The sequence below is a fragment of the Dunckerocampus dactyliophorus genome, chromosome 5 (assembly GCF_027744805.1).
Source record: "Dunckerocampus dactyliophorus isolate RoL2022-P2 chromosome 5, RoL_Ddac_1.1, whole genome shotgun sequence".
Lineage (NCBI taxonomy): Eukaryota > Metazoa > Chordata > Actinopteri > Syngnathiformes > Syngnathidae > Dunckerocampus > Dunckerocampus dactyliophorus.
The window spans coordinates 7,558,377-7,581,382 of record NC_072823.1 but is presented as its reverse complement, the minus strand read 5'-3'; the positions used below and the strand labels follow the sequence as shown (position 1 = coordinate 7,581,382).

At 36.9% G+C, this 23,006-nt stretch overlaps 2 protein-coding genes across 3 annotated transcripts in view; both read right to left on the bottom strand.

Moving 5' to 3' along the window:
- Positions 1-375: 375 nt before the first annotated feature.
- chst6 (carbohydrate sulfotransferase 6) lies at positions 376-13,419 on the bottom strand. Its single transcript, XM_054776572.1, has 2 exons — positions 13,276-13,419; positions 376-4,332 (listed from the first exon to the last, which is right to left on the bottom strand). The coding sequence occupies exon 2, from the start codon at positions 4,266-4,268 to the stop codon at positions 3,072-3,074; it is 1,197 nt and encodes a 398-aa protein (XP_054632547.1). The 5' UTR covers positions 4,269-4,332; positions 13,276-13,419; the 3' UTR covers positions 376-3,071.
- Positions 13,420-19,314: 5,895 nt separating this feature from the next.
- tmem231 (transmembrane protein 231) overlaps positions 19,315-23,006 on the bottom strand; it is a 10,786-nt gene continuing 7,094 nt past the window's right edge. The window contains exon 7 of one of the 2 annotated variants that reach the window (XM_054775431.1): positions 19,315-22,025. In XM_054775431.1, the coding sequence (XP_054631406.1) occupies positions 21,863-22,025 (163 nt within the window). In that variant the 3' untranslated portion in view covers positions 19,315-21,862. The remainder of the gene's footprint in view (positions 22,026-23,006) is intronic. The other variant, XM_054775432.1, reaches the window with a different exon arrangement.

Sequence of the window (23,006 nt, the reverse complement as noted above, 5' to 3'; positions counted from 1 at the left end):
AAAATGGACTTCATTAAAAGTGGGCCACAACTTACTCCAGTGATCCCAAATTTAAGAACGCCTGGACTAAATGTTCCTGCACAGGACATACTTTAGCACATTTAAAGTGACTTCCTGTAAGTTAAACATTCAAAATGACAAACTTATGCAAAGACGTTATTAGTTAAAAATTAAAAACCTGACTGCTTTGGGTTGACAAATAGAAAAACCTCCAAATACCGCTGATGTATGTGCGTTGAAATAAATCCACTTCCGCGCTGCCGTTACCATATTCAACCTGCAGATGGTGCTCTAATGCACAAGACTGTTACAGTACTAACGGCTAACCTGTTCTATTTTGGGAGAGAAACGAGAGTGAAATTGTGTACGTGTAGGTGTTTATTGCAGTCATTAATTCCATAATAAATATGAAAACATCCCAGCAGATAAGCCAAACCCAGCAATCACATTGTACAGGACACATTTACACATGTAATAACAAATATATTAATATTACACAATAGTAAACATTCGATCATCATATTTGGAGAGTTTTCAGGGAAATGGGAAAGGCAAGTGTTGTCACATATAGAAAATATTTCATTAATGGTGGTGCAAATAATGTGGGGACCTGGTTCATATTTCTTTTTATTGCATTTGTTCTTGAAACAAACTATAATAATGACCAATTTCATTAATGAATTGTAGGACCTACAGACAACACACACTCAAACCTCAACAGACACTAATTATATACCAGAAACATTCTGATCTCTTTCGCTGTGCTACCCACCACAAGACAAATATTGACAGCGGGAATTCAAACACTCCAACTTTACAGTCTTACTTCTGCTCCGCAGACACCTCTCATGCAGTAAGCGTCTACTAATCACCCACCGTATAAAAGGCACTTTGGATAGAAACTGTGTGCATGCTCAAGAGCTGAACTGAAATGCTGGAAGGGAAAATGTGGGGATTTTGCGGGTAAAACTGGAAGCCTGAATGTTTTGATGTTGGAATTCTTCGAGCGTGTTGGGGAAACGTGGAAAAACACTCATTTCAAAAAGGGGCTGGAAAAATGTGGAATTCTATGAAAAAGAATGTGGAAAAAGTCCTGATGTTGGAATGGTTTTAACAGATTGGAAAAATTGTGGCCGTACTAAGAATTCCCAAGATCAAAGGGCATTTGTATTTGGAAAATTGTGGGAATTCTTGGAGTTTAGAAAATTGTTGGTTAGACTGTCCTGAATGTGCAAATTGTTTTTATGTTGGAATGGTTCGAGTGTGTTGGAGAAATGTGGAAAAACACCATTCATTTTGATTGGGAAATTTGGGGGCTGGAAAAATGTAGAATTTTGGAAAAAATTGGGATTTATTTTCTTAACAAGGTGGGAAATGTCCTGAATGCGTGGAATATTTTTAAGTTTTAATGAGTGGGGAATGTGGAGGAACACCATTTCAATGGAAAATATTGAAGCTGGAAAAATGTGGAATTCCAGGAAAAATGCCTCTTTAAAAAGCGGAAAATAAATGTCCTGATGTTGGAATGGTTTGTAGGAACGTGACATTTTGTGTAAAGTGGGAATTCTTGGAATTTAGAAAACTGCTGGTTTGACTGTCCTGAATGAGCTAAATGTTTTCATGTTGGTTTCCAATGGGTTGGGAAATGTGGAAAAACACCATTCGTTTTAAGAGGAAATTTTGGGGTTGTAAAAATGTGCAATTCTGAGGAACAACTGGGATTTTTTTTTTTTTTAGAATGTGGGAAGTATGTAGGAATGTAGGAAGCGTTTTTCCTAATGTAGGAAGGGTTTTAACAAATTGAAAAAATGTGGATGTAGTAAGAATTCCCTATTTGGAAAATGTGAAATTTTGTGTAAAGCAGAAATCTTGGAATCTAGAAAATTGTTGCTCCGACTGCCCTGAAATAGCTAAATTATTTAATGTTGGAAAGCTTTCAATGGGTTGGGAAAAGTGAAAAAAACAACAACATTCATTTACATAGGAAATTTTGGGGCTGGAAAAATGTGGAATTCTGGGAAAAAATGGGATTTTTTTTTTTTTTTTTTAGAATGTGGAAAATAAATGTCTTGAACTAGCTGAATATTTTTATATTGGAATGGCGAGGGAAATGTGGGTAAACGCCTTTCATTTCATCAGGAAATTGTGGCGCTGGAAAAATGTGGAATTCCAGGAAAAACAGATCTTTAAGAAGTGCAAAATGTAAGTCCTGATGTTGGAATGGTTTTAACAAATTGGAAAACATGGACATATTAAGAATTCCAAAGATCAAAGGGCATTTGAGTTTGGAAAACGTGAAATTTTGTGAAAAGAGGGAATTCTTGGAATCTAGAAAATTGTTGGTCCAACTGTCCTGAATGAGCTAAATGATTTAATGTTCGGAATGGGTTGTGGAAAAACACCATTCATTTTAACAGAAAATGTTGGGGCTGGAAAAATGTGAAATTCTGGGAAAAACTGGAATTTTGTTTTAGGTTGTGGGAAATAAATGTCCTGAATGAGCTAAATACTGTATTTTCCTGTTGGAATGGGATGGGAAATGTGAGAAAACACCAGAAACATGTGGAATTCCAGGAAAAATTGGGTTCTTTAACAAGTGCACAATAAATGTCCTGATGTTGAACAACTAGAAAAAAAGCACGGAAGACGGACGATTTACCAAGATCAACGGGCATTTGAGTTCGGGGAAAAGTAGGATATTCTTGGAGTTAAGAAAATTATGAGTCCAAATGTGCTGACTGAGGTAACTGTTTTTATATTGGATTGGTTTGAATGGGGTAGAAAATGAAATTCTGAGATGGAAAAAATGCGGAATCCCCCCCCCCAAAAAGTGCCTTTTCAGAATGTCTCAAATGGCCTGAATGTTTTGGTGCTAGAAAGCTCAGAATTGGCATGAATGAAAATAACACGTCTTTATTAACAAGCGTGTTTGACTTGTCCTTCTACTGATTTATGACAGGGGGTGGTTATGAAACTGAAGTGTCAGGAGGAACGGTCACGGATGGCGACGTAGTGGCCACGCCACGTGTGTTTGTGACCTGAGTCCAGAATGGTGTCGTACCGGTGCACGCTTAACTTTTAGCAGGGTCGTCAGTTTTGGCTGGCAACCAGCTGAAGCGGTAGGGTTCACGTGGTACCAGCAAATCCACGTCAAGTCTCTTCTGTTCTTTGTCGCTGTGAACTGTCCTGTACCCCAGCATTGACATGGCCTCCTGGCACACTTCCTGGACACGCTTGACCTTACTGTGTGTCAGCGTTGTGCGCCAAGCCTGGGAGACATCTGCAGCGTTTCTTGAAGTGATTTTGAAGGCCTCCTTCCCAGAACCTTTACCTTTTCCGTGGGTCAGCTGATGAATCCATTCTTTCAGCTGCACGGTCATGTCCAGTCCGACAAACTCATACATGGCGGTGATCTCCTGCAGTGGATTTCTCGCCACATCCTCGTAACGCACTAGTTTGTAGCGGCCTTTGAGAAATGGCGGGGACTTCCGGAGGGCCCTTTCGGAGACACGCACGTGGCTACGGCAAATCTCCTGCATGACTTGATACTGTACCTCAGCCGCCGGTACGTTTCTCTGCTCCAAGACAACAGCGTTGTCGCTAACAAATGCTCTGGCTGACTCCTCTCTAGACCGCAAGACAGCCCGTGGATCTCGAACCAGATGAATGACGCGGAGGTCGAGGCTTGGATCCTGAAAGAGAGGATAGAGGGATTCCAGTTCAAAGAATCGCACCTCTTTCAACACGACGTGACTGTAAGTTGCGCAGGCCTCCTGCGCCCCCTGCAGGCCACTTTCATCACACGAGTGAAGGCATTGCGTTTGATTGCTGATATGGCCACGTGGGGTGAGGGGGCAGGCCGGCAGCGAGCACAGTGCTCGACTGTGACTCCACATAAACAAAGAGGATATGTTGTGGCGCTCCGGTAGGTAGGCCTCCATCACGGACAAATCGCACCGGAACACGCTACGCACAAGATCCCTGACAGCCATTCGCAGCGCATGTGCGCCTGTGTTCCTCAATTTGGTCCAGACATGCCAAGCAGGCTCCATGAGGTAGAAGACAGACGGGTGCTGACTGAACACCTGACCCACAAAGGAGGAACCCGATCTCCACGATGACAGCAGCAGCACATGAACTTTCCCATCAGAGGGTGCGGAGCCACAGGGGCTGCTGAGCGGGACGTACCAGCCACAGAAGAGGACTACCGCCGCTCCCTGCAGTATCACTAGAAACACCATAGTGCTGAGTTTCACTCTGTGAGGCATGATTGATTGGAGATTGCTTTATCTGCTTGGTGGTGGTCTTCGCTTTTTGGAGACGCACAGCTGCCTGTGCCGCAAAACAGAGTTCAAAGTCAATACATGACAAATTCAATCTCTTGCTTTAAAAGCAGGGGTGGCCAGCCAAGGCCACATAATGAAAAAAGAAAGGCCGCATCTTTGCCACTTTGGTATTTTGTAAAGCAACACATGCAGCTATGCTAAGAAGTTAGATAGTGATATAGGTGAAAAAGCCTATTATTAGTACCAACTTTATCTTTACTTTTTTTTACCCCCATTTTGTAATATTTTCTTAACCAAATGATCCCACGTCGCAGATTAAGAAGAAAGAGGGTAAGAATTTTGGCTATGGCAGTTTGTGAAGAACTTGCGACGTCTGACATCGGAGCCGTGAGCCGCTTCACTGGCACTTTTTAAAAATTATTTTTGAATGACAGCTCGAGCTTTTGCCCACATCGGTGAGTATCTTTAGTCAAACACACCTTTCGAGGACGTACAGGTCGCATAAATGGCTACGTACGGTAAAAATTTAGGCTGGTATCGGCAACACCAATCCGATACAATGTGCAAATTCACCTAATGTATCTGATAAATTTTAAAGGGCAGTTTGTGTAGAACATCTGCTCCCAGGAGCGTGTGGGTGGGAGGAGTTGCTTCACTAGCACTTTTTAAAAACTATTTTCGACTGACAAGAACTTTTGCCTACATCACATACGAGCAAGGCCTGAGTCGCATTTGGAAAAAAAAATAAAAATAAAAATAAATCGCAATTGTACTGTTCACATGGACATGAAAAAAATTAGATACAGGTCTCATGTGAGCAAAAAAAAAAAACAAAAACGGAACTGACCTGCAGTGTGAACATAGCTAAAACAGAAAGTGAGAAAGTCCAGGTGACGCTCTACTTAGACCCTCCTTAAAATCAAACAGTGCAAAATGGAAATTCTTGCCATTTTTCAACTGGTCTTAACATTTTGATGAGGATATTTGAATTTTTTTTGACATGAAAAGGTCTCAAAAGGTAGTATTTCTTTAAAGCAAGAGGAGACCATACAGTAAAAGGTGCTTCACCATAATATGTGCTGCTTATTGAACAAGCCCAGACATGAAACATGCGAACGGCAGATGATACATCCTCCCTCTCCAACTTCCCTCTCTCCTTTCTAAGGCGAGCACACACGCGTGCGTGCAGCCCAACTCTCATGCGATCGTTCCTACAAACGGTAGATAACCACCACCTTTCATAAGGGAATTGTAAATGTTGATGCTTTAGTTTACGCCCACTGTGCTTCAATAAAGAACATTACATGTTGACACTGGCACAATTCAACATGTCCGAAAGAGTATCCGCCATTCATGATAGTTTGTTCACTTCCTGTGTTTATCTTCTTCACACATTATCATTTTCGAATAGGAAAAAAAAATAACTTAAAAAGATGACCAATGAATACAGGAGCAAAAAAACTATCAAGATTGTGTAATGAGGAAAAGAAATACGAATGAAATACTACCGATCAAATATCAAATATCAAATACTGGTGCCATAAAAAAAAAGAAGCAAAAATAGACAAATCAGCAGTAATTTTACTAACAAAAACTCAAAATATGATGGGAAAATTATGTATTTTAATAAAGTGAATAAAGTGACAAGATAATTACAAGAGGAAAGTTGAAATAGTTATGGAGTTAGGAATAGTTAGGGATATTAAAAAAACAAAACAAAAAAACAGCACAAATGGAAATAAACAGCTGTAATGTCATGAGAATAAATTCAAAATATTAAGATGAAAAAGCTGCAACTGAATGAGGAAAAAATTGCAATTTTACGAGAATAAACTCATAATGTTATGGGTATAAATAATGTCATTTTAGTAGCATTTCACCTACATCACAAAGCTGAAATGCATTGTTTTCTTGAAATATATCTAACTTTTCAGCACATTTTACAAATATCAAAGTGGAAAAGTTGCATCCTTTCATTTTTCACGATGTGGCCCTCGCTGACAACGTTTGGACACCCCTGGTCTATAAGATCCAAGAAGCCCTGATGCAAAATCATCTATTATTTATGTTAGAACTTTTACTATTTCAACTCTGTTTTTATTGCGGTGCCATAAATTTGGTTCCCATGAATGTATTGTCAATTTCCAGTCCAATAATAAGCTGACGGTGCAGTCCGAATGATCCATCCCTACGGGTGGGTGGAAGCAAACCGATGCGCAAGGGTGAAAAATGATCCGAGAATGAAGGATTTCCTGCTTTGTCCATGAGTAGAACAAAGCATCACTCACTCAACGCCTCAGTTAAATATTTGCTCACATATTCTTTATTTGCGCAGTCAAACGGAGTTTCATAATCTGTAGCCATCCGTAAATGAGTGCGAGCCACTGGTACACTTTTGTGTTAGTCAAAGTCCATGCTGCTCTGAGCGTCATTGCGTTTGGGTCATTCAAGCATCAAAAAGGAATCAAGTTTTATTCCAGGGATGCTGAAATCCGTATTGCCGTATACGCACATGTTTTGTAACCCTCTCATGCATTGTGGTCACAACAGTGCACAGATATTTTAGGGATGTACTCGCTCTTGTTGTCTTGGCATATTTTGAAAGGGACAGTAAATTGACAATTTTGGGGGGGAAAGCAACACATGTAGATATGCTCTGTTTTTCCCCATTTTTGCTTTTTTTTTTTGGCAACATTTCAACTTTTTCCTTAAATCTTTGTAAATATTCTTCTCATAATATTATAACTTTATTCCCATATTTTTACGTTATTCCCATGTAATTTTCCAAAAATTACTTTGTTTCTCAAAATGTTACAAAAAAATATTTAATTAAAAGTAATATTTCAACCCTCTGCAACTAAAAAGATATCATTTTTTCTCATATTACGAGTGTGTTCTCATAAAATTGCAACTTTTTGCTCTTTAGAATATGACTTTTTCCCTCATAACATTACGAGTTTATTCTCGTAATATTTTGACTTTATTTCCATAAAATTTCTGCTGTTATTAAAAAAAGTTCTTTGACAAATATTTCAGATTTCTTCTTGTAAATTTTGGTCTCGTAATCATGACTATTCACATAATATTTTTACTTTATTAAACCTAATTTTCCTAAAATTACAACTTGGATTTATTTTTTCCTCATAATATTATGACTTTCAAAAAAGTATTTTCTTCAATATTTCAACTATTAAAATTACATTTTTCCTCATAATTTTGCTTTATTCTTGTGAAGTTACGACTTTTCCTCTCATTAGATTGAAACTTTTTTGTCGTTATATTTTGACTTTATTCTTATTGCAGATTACTTGACTTTTGTTGGTTGTTTTTTTTTGTTTTGTTTTCTTGTTAAATTATATTTTTGTCCAAACTGCAGCCTGTGGTCCATTTGTGGCCTGCAGCAATTTTTTTATTGACCTGTGGCACGTAAAAAATATAATTTAACAAGAAAACCAACGACAACAACAAAGCAACAACAAAAATGGAAAAATCCACAGTAATTTTACAACAACAAAGTCAAAATGTTAAGAGAAAATGCTCCCTTGGGCATTTCTGTGTGGAGTTTGCATGTTCTCACCCGTGTGTGCGTGGGTTTTCTCCGGGTACTCTGGCTTCCTCCCACATTCCAAAAACATGCAGGTGAGGTTAATTGGCGACTCTAAATTGCCCATAGGTATGAATGTGAGCATGAATGGTTGTTTGTCTATATGTGCCCTGCGATTGGCTGGCGACCAGTCCAGGGTGTACCCCGCCTGTCGCCCGAAGTCAGCTGGGATAGGCTCCAGCATGCCCCCGCGACCCCAATGAGGAAGAAGCGGTATAGAAAATGGATGGATGGAGTTTCAATCTAATGAGAAAAGAAGTCGTAACTTCACAAGAATAAGTAATATTATGAGAAAAAAATAATGGAATTTTAGTAACATTTAACCAGTTTAAAAATTAAAGAAAAAAAACAGACACTATTTTTTTATAAGTCAGAATATTATGTGAAACAAACAAAGAATGTTGTCATTTTTGGAAAATTAGGTTGGGGGAAAAAGTGACAATATTATGGGAATAAAGTCAAAATATTACAGAAATAAAGTCATACAATTATGAGAAGAAAATATACAAGAAGTTGAAATATCTGTAAATTATAAACTAAACAAAAGAGCAGAAATGGAAAATATGTTATGAAAATAAAGTCAAAATATTACGAGAAAAAAGTCGAGCAAAAAATAATGTCATTTTAGTAGCATAGAGCCGAAATATTAAAGAAAAAATATATTATTTTTTAAAAGATGTAATGTTATGAGAAACAGACAAAACAAAGAATAATAAAGTTGTAATTTTTGGAAAATTAGATTGGAGAAAAAGTGATAATATGAGAATAAAGTCTAAATATTATGGGAATAAAGTCATAATTATGAGAAGAAAATTTACAAGAAATTGAAATAGTTGGAAATGTAAAAAAACAACAACAATAGTAGAAATTGCAAAAACAGCTGTAATTTTACAAGAATAAAGTCAAAATATTAAAAGAAAAAGGTCCTACGCTAATGGGAAAAAGTGGTAATTTTACAAGAATAACGTAGTATTACGAGGAAAAATAATGTCATTTTCGTCACATAAAGTTGAAATATTAAAGTTTTTTTTTTGAAGTAGTAATATAAGAAACAAATAAAACAAAATGTAATTTTTGGAAAATTAGGTTGGGGAAAAGTTATAATACTTCCAAAATAACGCCAAAATATGAGAATAAAGTCATAATTACGAGAAAAAATTTTACAAGAGGAAAGTTAACATTGTTTGGGGAAAAAAAACAGCACAAATGACAAAATAGCTGTAATTTTACAAGAATAAAGTTCAAATATTAAGACACAAAGAGTGGTATTCCATTGAGGGGGAAAAAAGCTGCAATTTTACAAGAATAAATGTGTAATACTGTGAGCAAAAATAATGTCATTTTACTAGCATTTCACTGACCGGTACATCACGAAGCTGAGATGCAGTTTTTTCTTGAAATATATCACTTCTGATCATATCTGTGTACTTGTGTTGCTTTACAAACTATCAAAGTGGCAAAGTTGCAACCTTACATTTTTCACTATGTGGCCCTTGCTGGGAAAAGTTTGGACACCTCTGACTTGTCATGTGTTGTATTTGCATAAAAAATGACCAAAAAGTTATCAGTATAAAAAAAAGTATGTTTAGCCCTTGCTGGAAAAACGTTTGGACACCCCTGGTCTAGCATAAAGCAACACTCACCTAACTAGACGAGGTTGTTTTAGGATTTTGCACAGCTGCATGATGCTGCCATGAGTGTGAGTGGAAAGGGCCTGCTTTGAAAGGATAAATAAACAACCCTACCAACCAGGCTGTTTTCTTCAACAGCTGCTCCGTGTGTCAAGTTCACTCAAGGCTATGGTGGGGATGACAAGACATTCTCCCCCCAGTTGTGTGGTGCGTGACGAAGCAGCAGCGCGTTCACGTAAACATGATGCCGAGCGTGCGCACACGTACATTATTTTGCAAACAGCACATCAATCATGACTTCCACTGCCAATCATTTTACAGGATGCAATTACACTTCATATCACAGACACTCAATAAAACCATGATATCCATGGCAGGTTCTGGTGTCTCAATTTTCTTCTCGTAATATTATGACTTTATTCCCTTCATATTTTTACTTTATTCCCGTAATAGAACTTTTTGCCCAGCCTAATTTTCCAAAAATTACAACTTCATTGTTTGTTTTGTTTCTCATAATATTACGACTTAAAATGATACTAAAATTACATTTTTCCTCATATTACTTTATTCTGGTGAAATTACAACTTTGTTCTCATAATATTTGGACTTTTTTCTTGCAAAATGACTGCAAATTTTTAAATGATTCTTGTTTAGTTTTTTTCCATTTTCTTCTTAAATTATACTTTCAGAATGTGAATGTGGGACAATTAAAAAATAGCCGTGGGCAGCAAATGGCACCCGGGCCGTGGTTGGGACACCACTGATTTACAGAGACGGTGCAAATTAATAAACATTTCTTTCAATATGCCAGATTATGAAGGCTATTTTTCATCAGTCGTCCCAAGTCCCAATTCACAAAAAGCATATTTCATCAAATAATAGGAACACAATGGACAACGAATGGACATCAAACATCCATCCATCTTCTATGCTGGAGCTTATCCCAGCTGACGTTGGGTGAGAGGCAGGGTACATCGCCGGGCACATATAGACAAACAACCATTCACACTTGCATTCATACCTATGGACAATCTGGAGTCTCCAATTAACCTAACATGCATGTTTTTGGAATGTGGGAGGAAACCAGAGTACACGGAGAAAACGCACGCACGCACAGGGAGAACATGCAAACTCCACACTCACACTTGCTGCAGGTTCGGAGAACATATTGTACAAATGAAACAGTAACTTACTGGGTGATAATCAATAAATTGGGGCTGCCAATCGATTAAAATAATTAATCGTGATTAATCACACTTTGTCCATAGTTAACTCATAATTAATCACACTTAATCACAGACAGAAATAAGGTTTTATCTATTACAAGTAGGGATGTCTCTCTCTGTGGTAAACGATTTTATACGCAACTATGATAACTACATACAATTTTTAAAAAAGGGATATAAATTTTGGAAATATGGGACATTATTTTAAGAATAACATACTTTTAGAAATTCCCCAGTTTTTGCATGTTTAATACGAGTGGCATTTGGTCCTTGAACACACTGTCTAACTTATACAGATACACTACTATACTGTTTTTTTCAACTTTTTCCTTTCACCTCATATTTGGTCCCAAATGCTGATACTATGTGGGAATGCATAAAGATAAGACTTGATGACCTTATTGAATGCTAATGTGCATATTTATTCCGTACACAGCCTCTGTGAAAGTCTAGGCCAGTACTGGTGGGTGGTGGATCTGTATTCATTTCGTGCTTTTAATTTGATGCTGTTCCTGTCATAGTTTTACACAATACATAATAAATACTATAATAATAAATCAATTAAGTTGCTATAGTGTATGTATGTTTTACTGATGTGTTGAAAATCTTTCCCGGTAACTAGCTAGTGCGTTGCTAGCTCTTCAGCCATGGTCACATTGACACAAGCCCCCAAATAACTGTCCTTGGCTATGCCTGCCGTTAATTAGCAGCTCGTAACCCAAATTTTAGCTTGCAGTTCAAAGCAAAAAAAAAATAAATAAAAAAATCAGCCGAGCAACGCCTCGCATCTAACAAAAAAACCCACTCATTAGTTGGGAAACTTTTATGCCAAGATACCGCTGTATAACTGACAATAAAAAATACTTCCGGCAGTGCTTCAGTACCTTCTCGCTTCTCTCTGGCATGTCAACGTACTCTGTGACAATTCAAATCACAGTGACAGTAGATACAGATAGGTTTGGTCTTGTTGCGAGAGTCATCTGCCAGGACTTTGAAGCTAAATCCACCAATCAAAATACCCTTTTCTTTGTCCATTCTGCTCAATATTTGCTCCCACTTGTAGCTCCACAGTCACCACTGCATTTCCTCAAACTACGGTGTGGGCCGAGGGTCAAACAAGACATGCGCATGTTAATTGTGTGTTAAAAATAAATAAATAGTGCTTCCACAATAAATGAAATGTGTTTCTTAATATTGTTGAACTTTGCATAGTTAATGGCATAGTCTACTTGGCATAGTCACAGGGTTGTCCAAACTGCGGCCAGCCATCCATTTTTAACTGGCCCAGTCTAAAAATACAATGGACTATGGCCCGTGCATAACATATACTTAGCTGTTTTGTACTTCTTAATTGAAACCAGAGGTTTCCAAACTGCGGCCCAGGGCCCATTTGCGGCCCGCAGCTACTTTTTTATTGCCCCGGGGCAAAGTCTTGGGACAATTGGACAATGTAGGTTAGAGTTTAAATCTAATTTAACAATCAAACTAAAAAAAAGGAAAAATCAGCAGTAGTTTTAAAAGAATAAAGTCAAAATATTAAGAGAAAAAAAGTTGTAGTCTAAAAATAAAAAGTCATAATTTTAAGAGCATAACATCATAGTATGAGCAAAAATAACAGTTTAGTAGCATAATGTTGAAATATTGAATTTTTTTTTTTTTTTATGTAATAGTATGAGAAACAAACAAAACGGGAGAACTATAGGAATATACAAAATTGGAAGCAAAATAGGAATAAATCATAATTATGAGAAAAAAATGCAAGAATTAAGTTGAAAATTAAATGAAAACAGCAGAAATGGAAAAAACAGCTGTAATTTTACATGAATATATGTTGAGAATTCAACGTATTAATATACAACTTTTTTTCTCTTACTATTTTGACTAAATTCACATAACATTACAGCTGTCTTTTCCATTTTATTCTCATAATATAACTTTTTCCACAACCTAAATTTCCAAAAATTACAACTTTGTTGTTTTGTTTTTCTCATATTACGATTTCTTTAAAAAAAAATAAAAATATATATATATCAACTCTATGCTACTAAAATAATGCATTTCCTCATAATATTACGAAATTCTTCTCGTAAAATGATGACCTTTTCATTAGATTACAACTTAAACATAAATAACTCTCACGGCATTTGGTAGAAATGGTAGAATTGATATTATTTGTAATAGGCAAGAGGTTTTTGGACAATGTTCTCTCATGTATGGGCTGCGAGCTCCCTAAAAGAACGTCTGTTCTCCGTGTACAAAACAAGCGTACACTGAGGGATGAATTCAAAAGTGTGTGTCCATACCTTTACCTGAATGCTCATTTTAAGAATGCCATTGCGGCTTGGTGTAAAATAGAAACAGCTTCCAAGCATAGTGGAACCTCTTCGGTGTGTTCAAAAACTTTTGGGAACAGTCATTGTCAACTTTTAGCGGACGAAGGAGACTAACGCCCCGGTGCCATGGAAACTAGCTGAACAAGTACAGGTAGGTGGCCTTTGTTCCATACAGCCCAACAGTTTGGATCCTACCTTGACGTTGGAAGCCAGTGTTCGCTTCTTCCCGGTCCGCAGCCAACCTCCGCACCGCCTTGTGTGGGTCCTGTTGTGTCCAAAGTGTCGTTTGAGACGTGGCCAGGGGTCGTGTTGCTAGCGCCTCAGTGAGGAAAGCCGCCATTGGCTATCCCAAAAGTCGCTCCATGTTGCGGTCGTCTCATTTGCATAATTGCCTATGACGTATGTGCATGTAATTGCAATCATGGAAACTGTAGGAGACACAAAGTCAGTAAAAAATTCTTCTTTATTCTGTGTTTTTTTAATGTCACAATTCCAGCTCTCCTTCATCTGGGCTGCAGACCATAACTGTCAATCCTCCCATTTTAACCCGGAAAACTCCCATATTTTACCCTTCTTTCCTTTCAAAATCATCTTTGTTATGCTGGAGCAGCACTGCCTCGGGTCCAGTCAGCAACACTTAGGCAACATCCTGTGATGGGTGATACATTATTTTTTTTTTTTGCCAATTACTTTTTTGGCATATTTTTTAATACTACTTTTTTAACTTGTTTGTAATTTTTATGCAAATAAAACACATGACAAGTCAGAGGTGTCCAAACTTTTTCCAGCAAGGGCCACATATGATTTTATTGTCATAAAAGTGAAACTTCTTTGTCATTAGAATACGACCCTTTTCTCGTGTTTTTTCCATTTCTGTTGGGTTTTTCAACTTTATTCTTGTACATGTTCTTCTTGTAATTATGTATTTATTGCCATAATATTTTGGCTATATTCTTGTAACATAACTTTTTCTGCAACCTTTTTTTTCCCAAAAAATTACAACTTTGTTGTTTGGTTTCACATAATATTACTGTAAAAAAAATTACATATTTCCTTAAATATTTCTAATTATGCTTGTAAAATTACAACTTTTTCTGATTTTTATTGTTAATATTTTGACTTTATTCTAGTAAAATGACTGCTGATTTTTGCTATATTTACTTTTATGGTTACAATAGATTTTTAGAAAGTGCTGTGGTGCAAAAAAAAAAAAAAAAAAACAATTGCGGGCTGAAAATGGCCCCCAGGCAGCACTTTGGACACCCATTTTTGTGGACACCCATTTTTGTTAATTTAACCGTTTTTATGCTTGAAAGTGCTTAGTTTAACCAAAGAATATGTAAAAATAATAGGCTGGATTCAACCATGAATTAACGAATTTTGGAAAAACCGTGGTAGAGTGAGGCCGCAAAATTTGAACCGCAAAGCGGCGAGGGACGACGGTAATATTTTTTTCATTTCTTTTGATCAAATGCAGTCCTGATCATGAAAAAAAAGGTAAAACATTTTCTGGACATCCTGCTCATGTCTTTAAAGATGGATATCCCTCAGATCTGGTGCACCTGGTAGCCTGGCTGTCTTCCTAGTAGCCTGACTAACGTCCTTCCTGTCGTCTGCATGGCTAATTTCCGTTTTGCTCTGTGAACTTGCAGCATTTTTCTTTTGCATTTCTCTGTGATCCTGCAGTATATCCCCGTAGCATGTGTTTTATGGTGTTTGTCTGCTTTTGGTTTTGGATCATTTCTGTATTTGGAGTGTTTGGATGTTGCTGTGCGTTTACCCCCGTCGGTCACTATAAAGAAAAAAATACACAATTAAAGCTGCGAGCAGCATTGGACGGGCCTTCGTGCCTGCACACGACTCGGGGTTCACATGAGTCGATGGGCACGTGGGAAGGAAACTTGTTTGGATAGCTTCGAGGTGTCATCTTCATATCAAACAAATCATGATGAAGATCTGGCTTTGTGAAGCCAAGTTATAAACGTTTTGTGGCGAATCATCAGATTGACCATCAAAGTTTGCTGCAATGCCCCGCCCACATCCTCTGGCGCAGGTTAAATTTGTTCGCACTATATCATCGCCCAACTGTCAAGTATCCGCGATTTTCATTTGGTCACAGTCCCTAAGACTACGACTCTCTGGTTTCTGCCCAAAATGACTCCTTCAGATAAAATTGGCTGACTTCCTGTTTTGGAACATGGGTTCTTGAGACATTTTTGTGCTTTCATGATAAGACATCGCCACCAAATTTAGTGTCGCTCTGTGAAACTGGCTGGGGCTAATTAAAAGTGGTGCTACCAAGTAGCACAGTCATCGCTCGGTGCTCAGGCCCCAGCAACGGGGGGAAAAATCAAATAAAGACAGACTGTTCTCTCAGAATATGACCCAGAATGAGAAAATGCTAAACACTAAACAGGATGCACCTGCTTCCTGTATAAGCCAGACTCATCTGCTCTTAGCTGCCAGAGGGTGGTGTTGGGGTCCAGGCAGACTGTGCCCCATTTGGGCTTTTAGAAGTAGCAACATGAGCATATAGTAGAAGAAGAGACTACAGGGAGTGTCTCTTCGAGCTAAACAATACTCACAGTGTCGCGTGAAGGGTCACCTCTCTGTATATGGTTTCCTGGTTCTCCTCACACCAAAAATCTCATGTCATTGTACTTTATATGCCTTATTTTTTATTTATATACTGTATATGTACACACACGGGCTGTCAAATGATTAAACATTTGAATCAGTTTTTACACAAATCAATCATGATAAACCGTTTTTTATGCCGCTTATCCTCACTAGGGTCATGGGTATGCTGGAGCCTATCCCAGCTGACTTCCGGCAAAAGGCAGGGTACACTCTGGACTGGTCGCCAGTCAGTCGCAGGGCACATATAGACAAACAACCATTCACACTCACATTCATACCTATGGACAATTTAGTCGCCAATTAACCTAACATGCGTGTTTTTGGAATGTGGGAGGAAACCGGAGTACCCGGAGAAAATACACGCACGCACGGGGAGAACATGCAAACTCCACACAGAGATCATGATTCATCACAATTTGCAAATATGTGTGAAACATGCCCGTGTTTCCTGCATTTATAAAGAGAAAGATAAATGGCGGTCATGAAATGTATGTATTAACAGCTCCAAACGAACGAATTGAAATCAAGCTAAAATATAGCTCATGTCTGAAAATCTATTACAGCGATCTTTAATAGTAGCAGGACATTTGAATCGCACTTCAACCGTGCACCGTTGACAACTTTTCAGTCAGAAAAGTAGCTACAGTAGCTGTCCTAGAAGTCGCTAGATGACATCGTCTAAATTGCATACATTTGCATATGATGTTGTAAAATTCTGTAGGAAAAAAGCAGGAGACAATAAAAGTGAGTAAAAAAAAAACACCTTAGTAACAACATTTACAACTACAATTAACTTGATTCTTGGTTTGTTAATTTGAAATTGTCAATTTCATCAAAATACATGATCTTTAATATTTTATCTCGGCCAGCACCTTTCAAAGTTCTCCCATCACATGTAGGCTATTGAGAAGTTCTGTGTTTATTCTGTGGCTCACATTAACATGACTCAGTGTGGTTCGTGAGTAGCAAACTCTTCTGGTGAATATATGTAATAGCTATTAATCTGCACTTTGGATGCGTAGAGCTCCACATCATGGCTGGTAACAGCATTTAGCTGCGGCGGACCGGTCAACAGCACCCGCCGCGGCTCAGTGAGAACAAAAAATGCATAAAAGTATGTGCTTTCACCATACTAGAAAACTCCCTAACGAGTCGCTTTTGTCGTCAAGGGGGGTTGAAATGTCGTCAGATCTAGCGACAAAATCGGCAGGTTGGCAACACTGCAGTGAGAGGTTGCGTTCAAAGACGACATGTCATTTAAGATGAACGCTTTTTGAGTGTACTGTAGATTTTCTGCAATTTCCGAGCACACTTAAATGCAGCAAATCGTACTCCCACAATAAGAGTTACGTTAGTGATAAGAATATCCACTTATGTCTTTCTATTTAGACCACACATACACGCATGAGGATGTTGTCGTGATGTTCTGAGTGTCTTTGAATGAATCTTCTGTCGTTAACGAACAAGAGACGAGTTTGTGATTTGGAGATACTGTACATACAGTATGTGTTGTTGAAAATTGCACCGCTGTTAATGTGTGATGTCAGAATAAGTTGTAAAAGTACGTCAGATTCTGTTGGGAAGCCACACTCACTCTGGCTCTGTCTGCCGTCAGAAAAGGCGTGGCTTTCCATGGTGCCCGTGCGTTAATTAACTCATTCTATCTCAGCCTTGAGTGGGGGCCATTTTAGACAATTTTGACTGATTTTTCAAGGCACATAGAATATTGTATAACCATGGAACCAACCAAAATAAAGATTTGACTCTCACCTTTCATCAGAAAAAAAGTTTGTTTCTACCTTTTTCCGTTCTTTAGCAATCAGCAGTAAACACAGACACATTTCAGGAAAACATAAGTTCCCAAAAGAACAGGGAGAAAAACAGCTTTTTGTGAAGATACATTTCAAGCATAACTTTCACTTTGACACACATTTTTTGCTTTTGTGACACCTCAAATATCTAAACAACTACAGGTGTATGTCACAACATAAACAATACAAAAAGGGTTGTTTTACATCAAAATAACAGTTCATTTACAAATATAACACCATGAACTATTTACAGTTTTCACATTTGGAACTGGAACTAAACTGATCACGCGTGTGCACGCCTGTATGTGTGTGTGTGTGCATACAAATTTCCCGACAATGCGTAACCTTTTGCATACTACACTTCTCCATGCTCTTCCACTTCCTCCTTGCTGTTGAGCATGTTAATACATGCAAAAGATCTATCCCAAGCGCTTATCAAATGCACTTGTGGCCGTTTTATGGCTTACAACTTCTCTGAAATTAAAATCTTTTAGTGAGCTTTTGCGTCATCACATCTTTTTGACTCTCGCACAAAAAAACTTAGATGTATAAACACGTCTTTGGGATCAGGCATTCCGGTTTATAAAAATTGTCTCACTTTACAATAAGGTACAGAAAAATACAGTAGTTAGTGAGGAACTAATGAGAAACTACACACAGAGATGCAACTTTCATCTTTCGATTATGGATAAACTAACAGAGCAGTAAGATGCCTATATCTGTAACAAAAGTTATGCGTTCACTTGTAGCGGCTAGTTATGTACGAAAAAAAAGTCATCTGTTTGAGGGCTTTGCTTCGCGTCATGAACTCCACTGTAGAAATGTGTGTTTTTCTCCTCTTCCCTTTCTTAAACTATTATTCCATGATGAATTGGAAAACGTGCCCGTTGCTGAAAGCTTTTTAATATGTTGCCTTGACATCGGATGCATTGTCTTTTGCATAACCATTTTCATTTCTTGTAAAACGGGAATGTTTATAGCAAATGCTAACTGGATGTAGTACATGAAGTATGTGTCTAAGGAACGCTGTGTAGCTATTTTGACTGAAATACTACTCAGGTTATATGCACAACTATTGATTAATTATATGTTTTACAGTTAGCGATAGATCATGTCGACATAACTTGCATACTGAAAAAGTGCGTGCACCCCGATATACATGTACAATGTACATAAATACTCATTTATAAAGACAGTAAATATATATGTTCTTTATTTATAGTAGGAGGTAGATCTTTGGGACTTGTCATTTTAAAAAGTAGCTCGCAGGCTGAAAAAGTGTGAGCAACCCCTGCTTTAGCTAATGTTCTTCCGGTATATCACATGCACACCGACACAAACAGTTACTATAGCAACGCAAATGCAACCACTCCGCCCCTTGTCCTGGGACACGGCGCTTTTAAAAGGTTCATTCCAGATGAACGTTATGGATGAGTGCCACTTTCCAAAGTATTTTGCCCAGATGGAAGTGGTTGACTGGGGTACATGATCTAATTCTGTGGAACAAGTCCAGTACTGCTTAAGTCAGCTCTCGTGCCATTTCCCAATTTGAACACACCCTGCATGCACAACATGCAATGCCAGAAATACAAATACAAACACCCAATGGGGCAGGGAGTTATGGAGGAAAAACAATTACAACAATAATAATATAAGTGTGTTTGGTTAGTCAGAGATAAGTATACAAGTCTCATCTCTCATTGCTTGAAATACAGCTGATAGAAATATTAAAAGGATAAATATATTTCAGTGAGTGAGAAGAACATCCCCAAGAGGTACAATGATCTGCTAAGTTAAACTTTATTTAATCCAGTCCAAAAAAAGAATGTACAACAATTTACACAACGTTGACATGTAATCCATCCACTCAAATCATTCACTGCGCAAAGTTTTTTTTTTTTTTTAATAAATCAAACCACTGCAATCTTTTGACTCTATAAGAGTACACTTTACTTTTGCAGCTTTTACGTCATAAAATGTAAAAAATATTCAACTAAAACATTACCGACCGCACATAAGACAGTCCGCTTCTACAAGTAACACTTAGCTACTAGCATGCATGTTATATATACGCTCGTTGACAAACCTTAATATAAACCAGCTGACCACAATCATCCCATAGTGTTTCAGAACCACACAGCATTTGGCCGATGGAATGAGGCATTGTGTATGCACAAACCAGGGGTGTCCAAACTTTTTCCAGCATGGGCCACATAGTGAAAAATGAAAGGATGCAACTTTGCCACTTTGGTGTTTTGTAAAGATGTGCTAAAACGTATTTCAAGGGAAAAAAAAAAAAAAAAAGTCTTCACTCTTTAGTCACCCCCCCATTTTTAATATTTTTTTAAATTTTAAAAATATTTCAACTTTCTTAAATCATCTTCATAAATGTTCTTCTCCTAATATTATGACTTTATTCCCTTAATCTAACATTTTCCCATCCTAATTTTCCAAAAATTACAACTTTGTTTTGTTTCTCACAATGTCTTTAAAAAAACATTTTTCTTTGTAAACATTTTTTCTTTAATATTTCAACGTTATTCCGTTAGAGTACAACTTTTTTCCTCTTAATGGTTTGACTTGATTCTTGTCAAATGATTTTTTTTCCATTTCTGGTGTCCCCACACCCCCATCCACCAACTATTTCAACTTTCTTTTTGTAAATTTTTTTCTCAAAATTATGACTTTATTCCCATAATATTTTTACTTTATTCTGTCAACATAATAACTTTTTCTGCAACCTAATTTCCCAAAAATTACAACTTTGTTTTGTTTGTTTCTCAGAATATTACAACTTTAAAAAAACACACTTTTTTTTTTAATATTTCAACTTTATGCTACTTAAATGACATTATTTTCCCTCCATTACATTTTTCTTGTGAAATTGCATCTTTTCTCTCCTTAGAATATGACTGGTTCAATATTTTGACCTTATTGTTGTAAAATTACAGCTGTTTTTTTTCCATTTCTACAGTTTTTTTTCCCCCCAACTATTTCAGGTTTCCTCTAAATATTCATCCATCCATCCATCTTCCATGCCGCTTATCCTCTTGAGGGTCGCGGGGGTATGCTGGAGCCCATCCCAGCTGACTTTGGGCGACAGGCGGGGTACACCCTGGACTGGGTGCCAGCCAATTGCAGGGCACATATAGACAAACAACCATTCATGTTCACATTCATACCTATGGACAATCGTCACAGTCGCCAATTAACCTAACATGCATGTTTTTGGAATGTGGGAGGAATTCTTGTAAATTTTCGTCTCGTAATTATGACTGTATTCCCCTAATATTTTTACTCGTAACATGATTTTTTTCCACAACCTAATTTGCCCAAAATAAAAAAAAAATTCATTTTGTTTTGTTTTTCAGAATATATTTGACTTTAAAAAAATAACTAAAAATGAACATTTAAAAAGGTAACAATTTTACAAGAACCAACTCATAATATTATGAGGAAAAATAATGTCATTTTAGTAGCCAAGGCTACTTCCTAGGCTCCAACTAGTAGCATAGGCCACTAAAATGATTTTATTTTTCCCTCATAACATTACGAGCTTATTCTTGTAAAATTGCTACGTTTTTCGCAGCAAAATAGAACTTTTTATTCTTGTAAAATTACGGCTGTTTTTTAAAATTTCTGCGGTTGTTTTTGTGTGTATAAACTACTACTGTGAATTTTCTTCATGTAATTACGGCTTTATTCTTGCAACATTGTAACTTTTTCTGCAATCTAATTTTCCAATAGTTACAACTTTGTTTTGTTTTTCCAGCATATTATGACTTAAAAAAAATAACACCCTTAATATTCTTAATTTATGCTCGTAAAATTATGTTTTTTTTTTCCTCATAATAGTACGACATTCTTGTAAAATGACTCATTAGATTGCAACTTTTTTCTCTTAATATTTTGACTTTATTTTTGTCAAATTACTGCAGATTTTTTTCATTTAAAAAACAAACAAACAGCTTTCTTGTTAAATATTTCCAGAATGTGCCGCAGGCTGCAAATGGCCCTAGGGCCATACTTTGGACACCCCTGCAGTAAAGTGTAAAGGATCGTTAATAAACCCTCAAAAACACAGTAGCATCTGAATGTCTGTCGCAAGACCACAAAATGAACGCAGCCTGCACGCCAACCTTTTAAGCTTGGTGGCATCTTTATTATTTAACTTTGGTCACTGTGCTGAAATTAACAGTGTTGAAAGCCTCCAGATGATTGTGCTCGAGCCGAGCAATTCTGTGCCTATCCTCTTTAAAACACTAAGAAAAAAAATCCTATGCTGTGTTGAAGTTATGGAAATATGACGTGTTTGCATAACTCACACGCTGTCAGTGCTGGTGAGGTTTTCCAGGCGTTACCGGAACGGTGGTTAGCACCTGGTTCTGGAAGACAAACTTCTGGATGCGCTCAAAAAGCCAGCGAAAGATCAGGAGAACGCTGACATATTGGATCCAGGCAAACTTGATGGTTTCCCAAAAGCCGGGGCGATAGGTGCGGGGAAACAGTCAAGGTAAACGTGAGCTTGTGGGAGTCACACCATACATAAAGACGTTATTTATGTCATACAAAAAGAAAGAGAAATACACAGGCGGAAGAAAATGGACTGGAATGGCGATACACTGAGGAATGACATCACTGTTGTGCTTTTTATGCTTTTTAACTCCTTTCATGACTCCCAAGACCTTTGTGAGGTGCGTCAAAGAAAAGTTTCATTTAGCTCTTGTTGTTCATGTGTCCTGTGCACAGCTTGAGTGACTTTGCTGTTCTCTTTGGTCAGGGGTGTCCAAACTGCAGTCCGGGGGCTGCCATTGTTTTTGGGTTTTTTTTTTTTTAATTGGCCCGTGGCACATTCTAAAAATATAATTTATGATTTATTATTATGAGATTTATAAATCTGCAGTTAACTTTACAATAAAGTAAATATATTAAGTGAAAAGTTTATATACATATATATATATATATATATATATATATATATATATATACATACATATATATATACACACACATATATATATATATATATATTACACATATATATATATACACACATATATACATGTGTGTATATATATATATATACACATATACACATATATACATACACATATGTACATATATATACACACACACATATATATATATATATATATACATATATATACACACATATATACATACACATATGTACATATATACACACACACACACACACATATATATATATATATATATACATACATATATATACACATATACATATATACTGTATATACATATACATACATATATATATATATATATACACACACATATATACACACACATATATATATATATATATATATATATATATATATATATTTTTTTTTTTTTTTTTATGGAACATGGCAATTAAGTCAAAATATTATGACAAAAAACGCATATTCCAATGAGGAAAAAAAGTCTAAATTTCAAAAGAACAAACTTGTA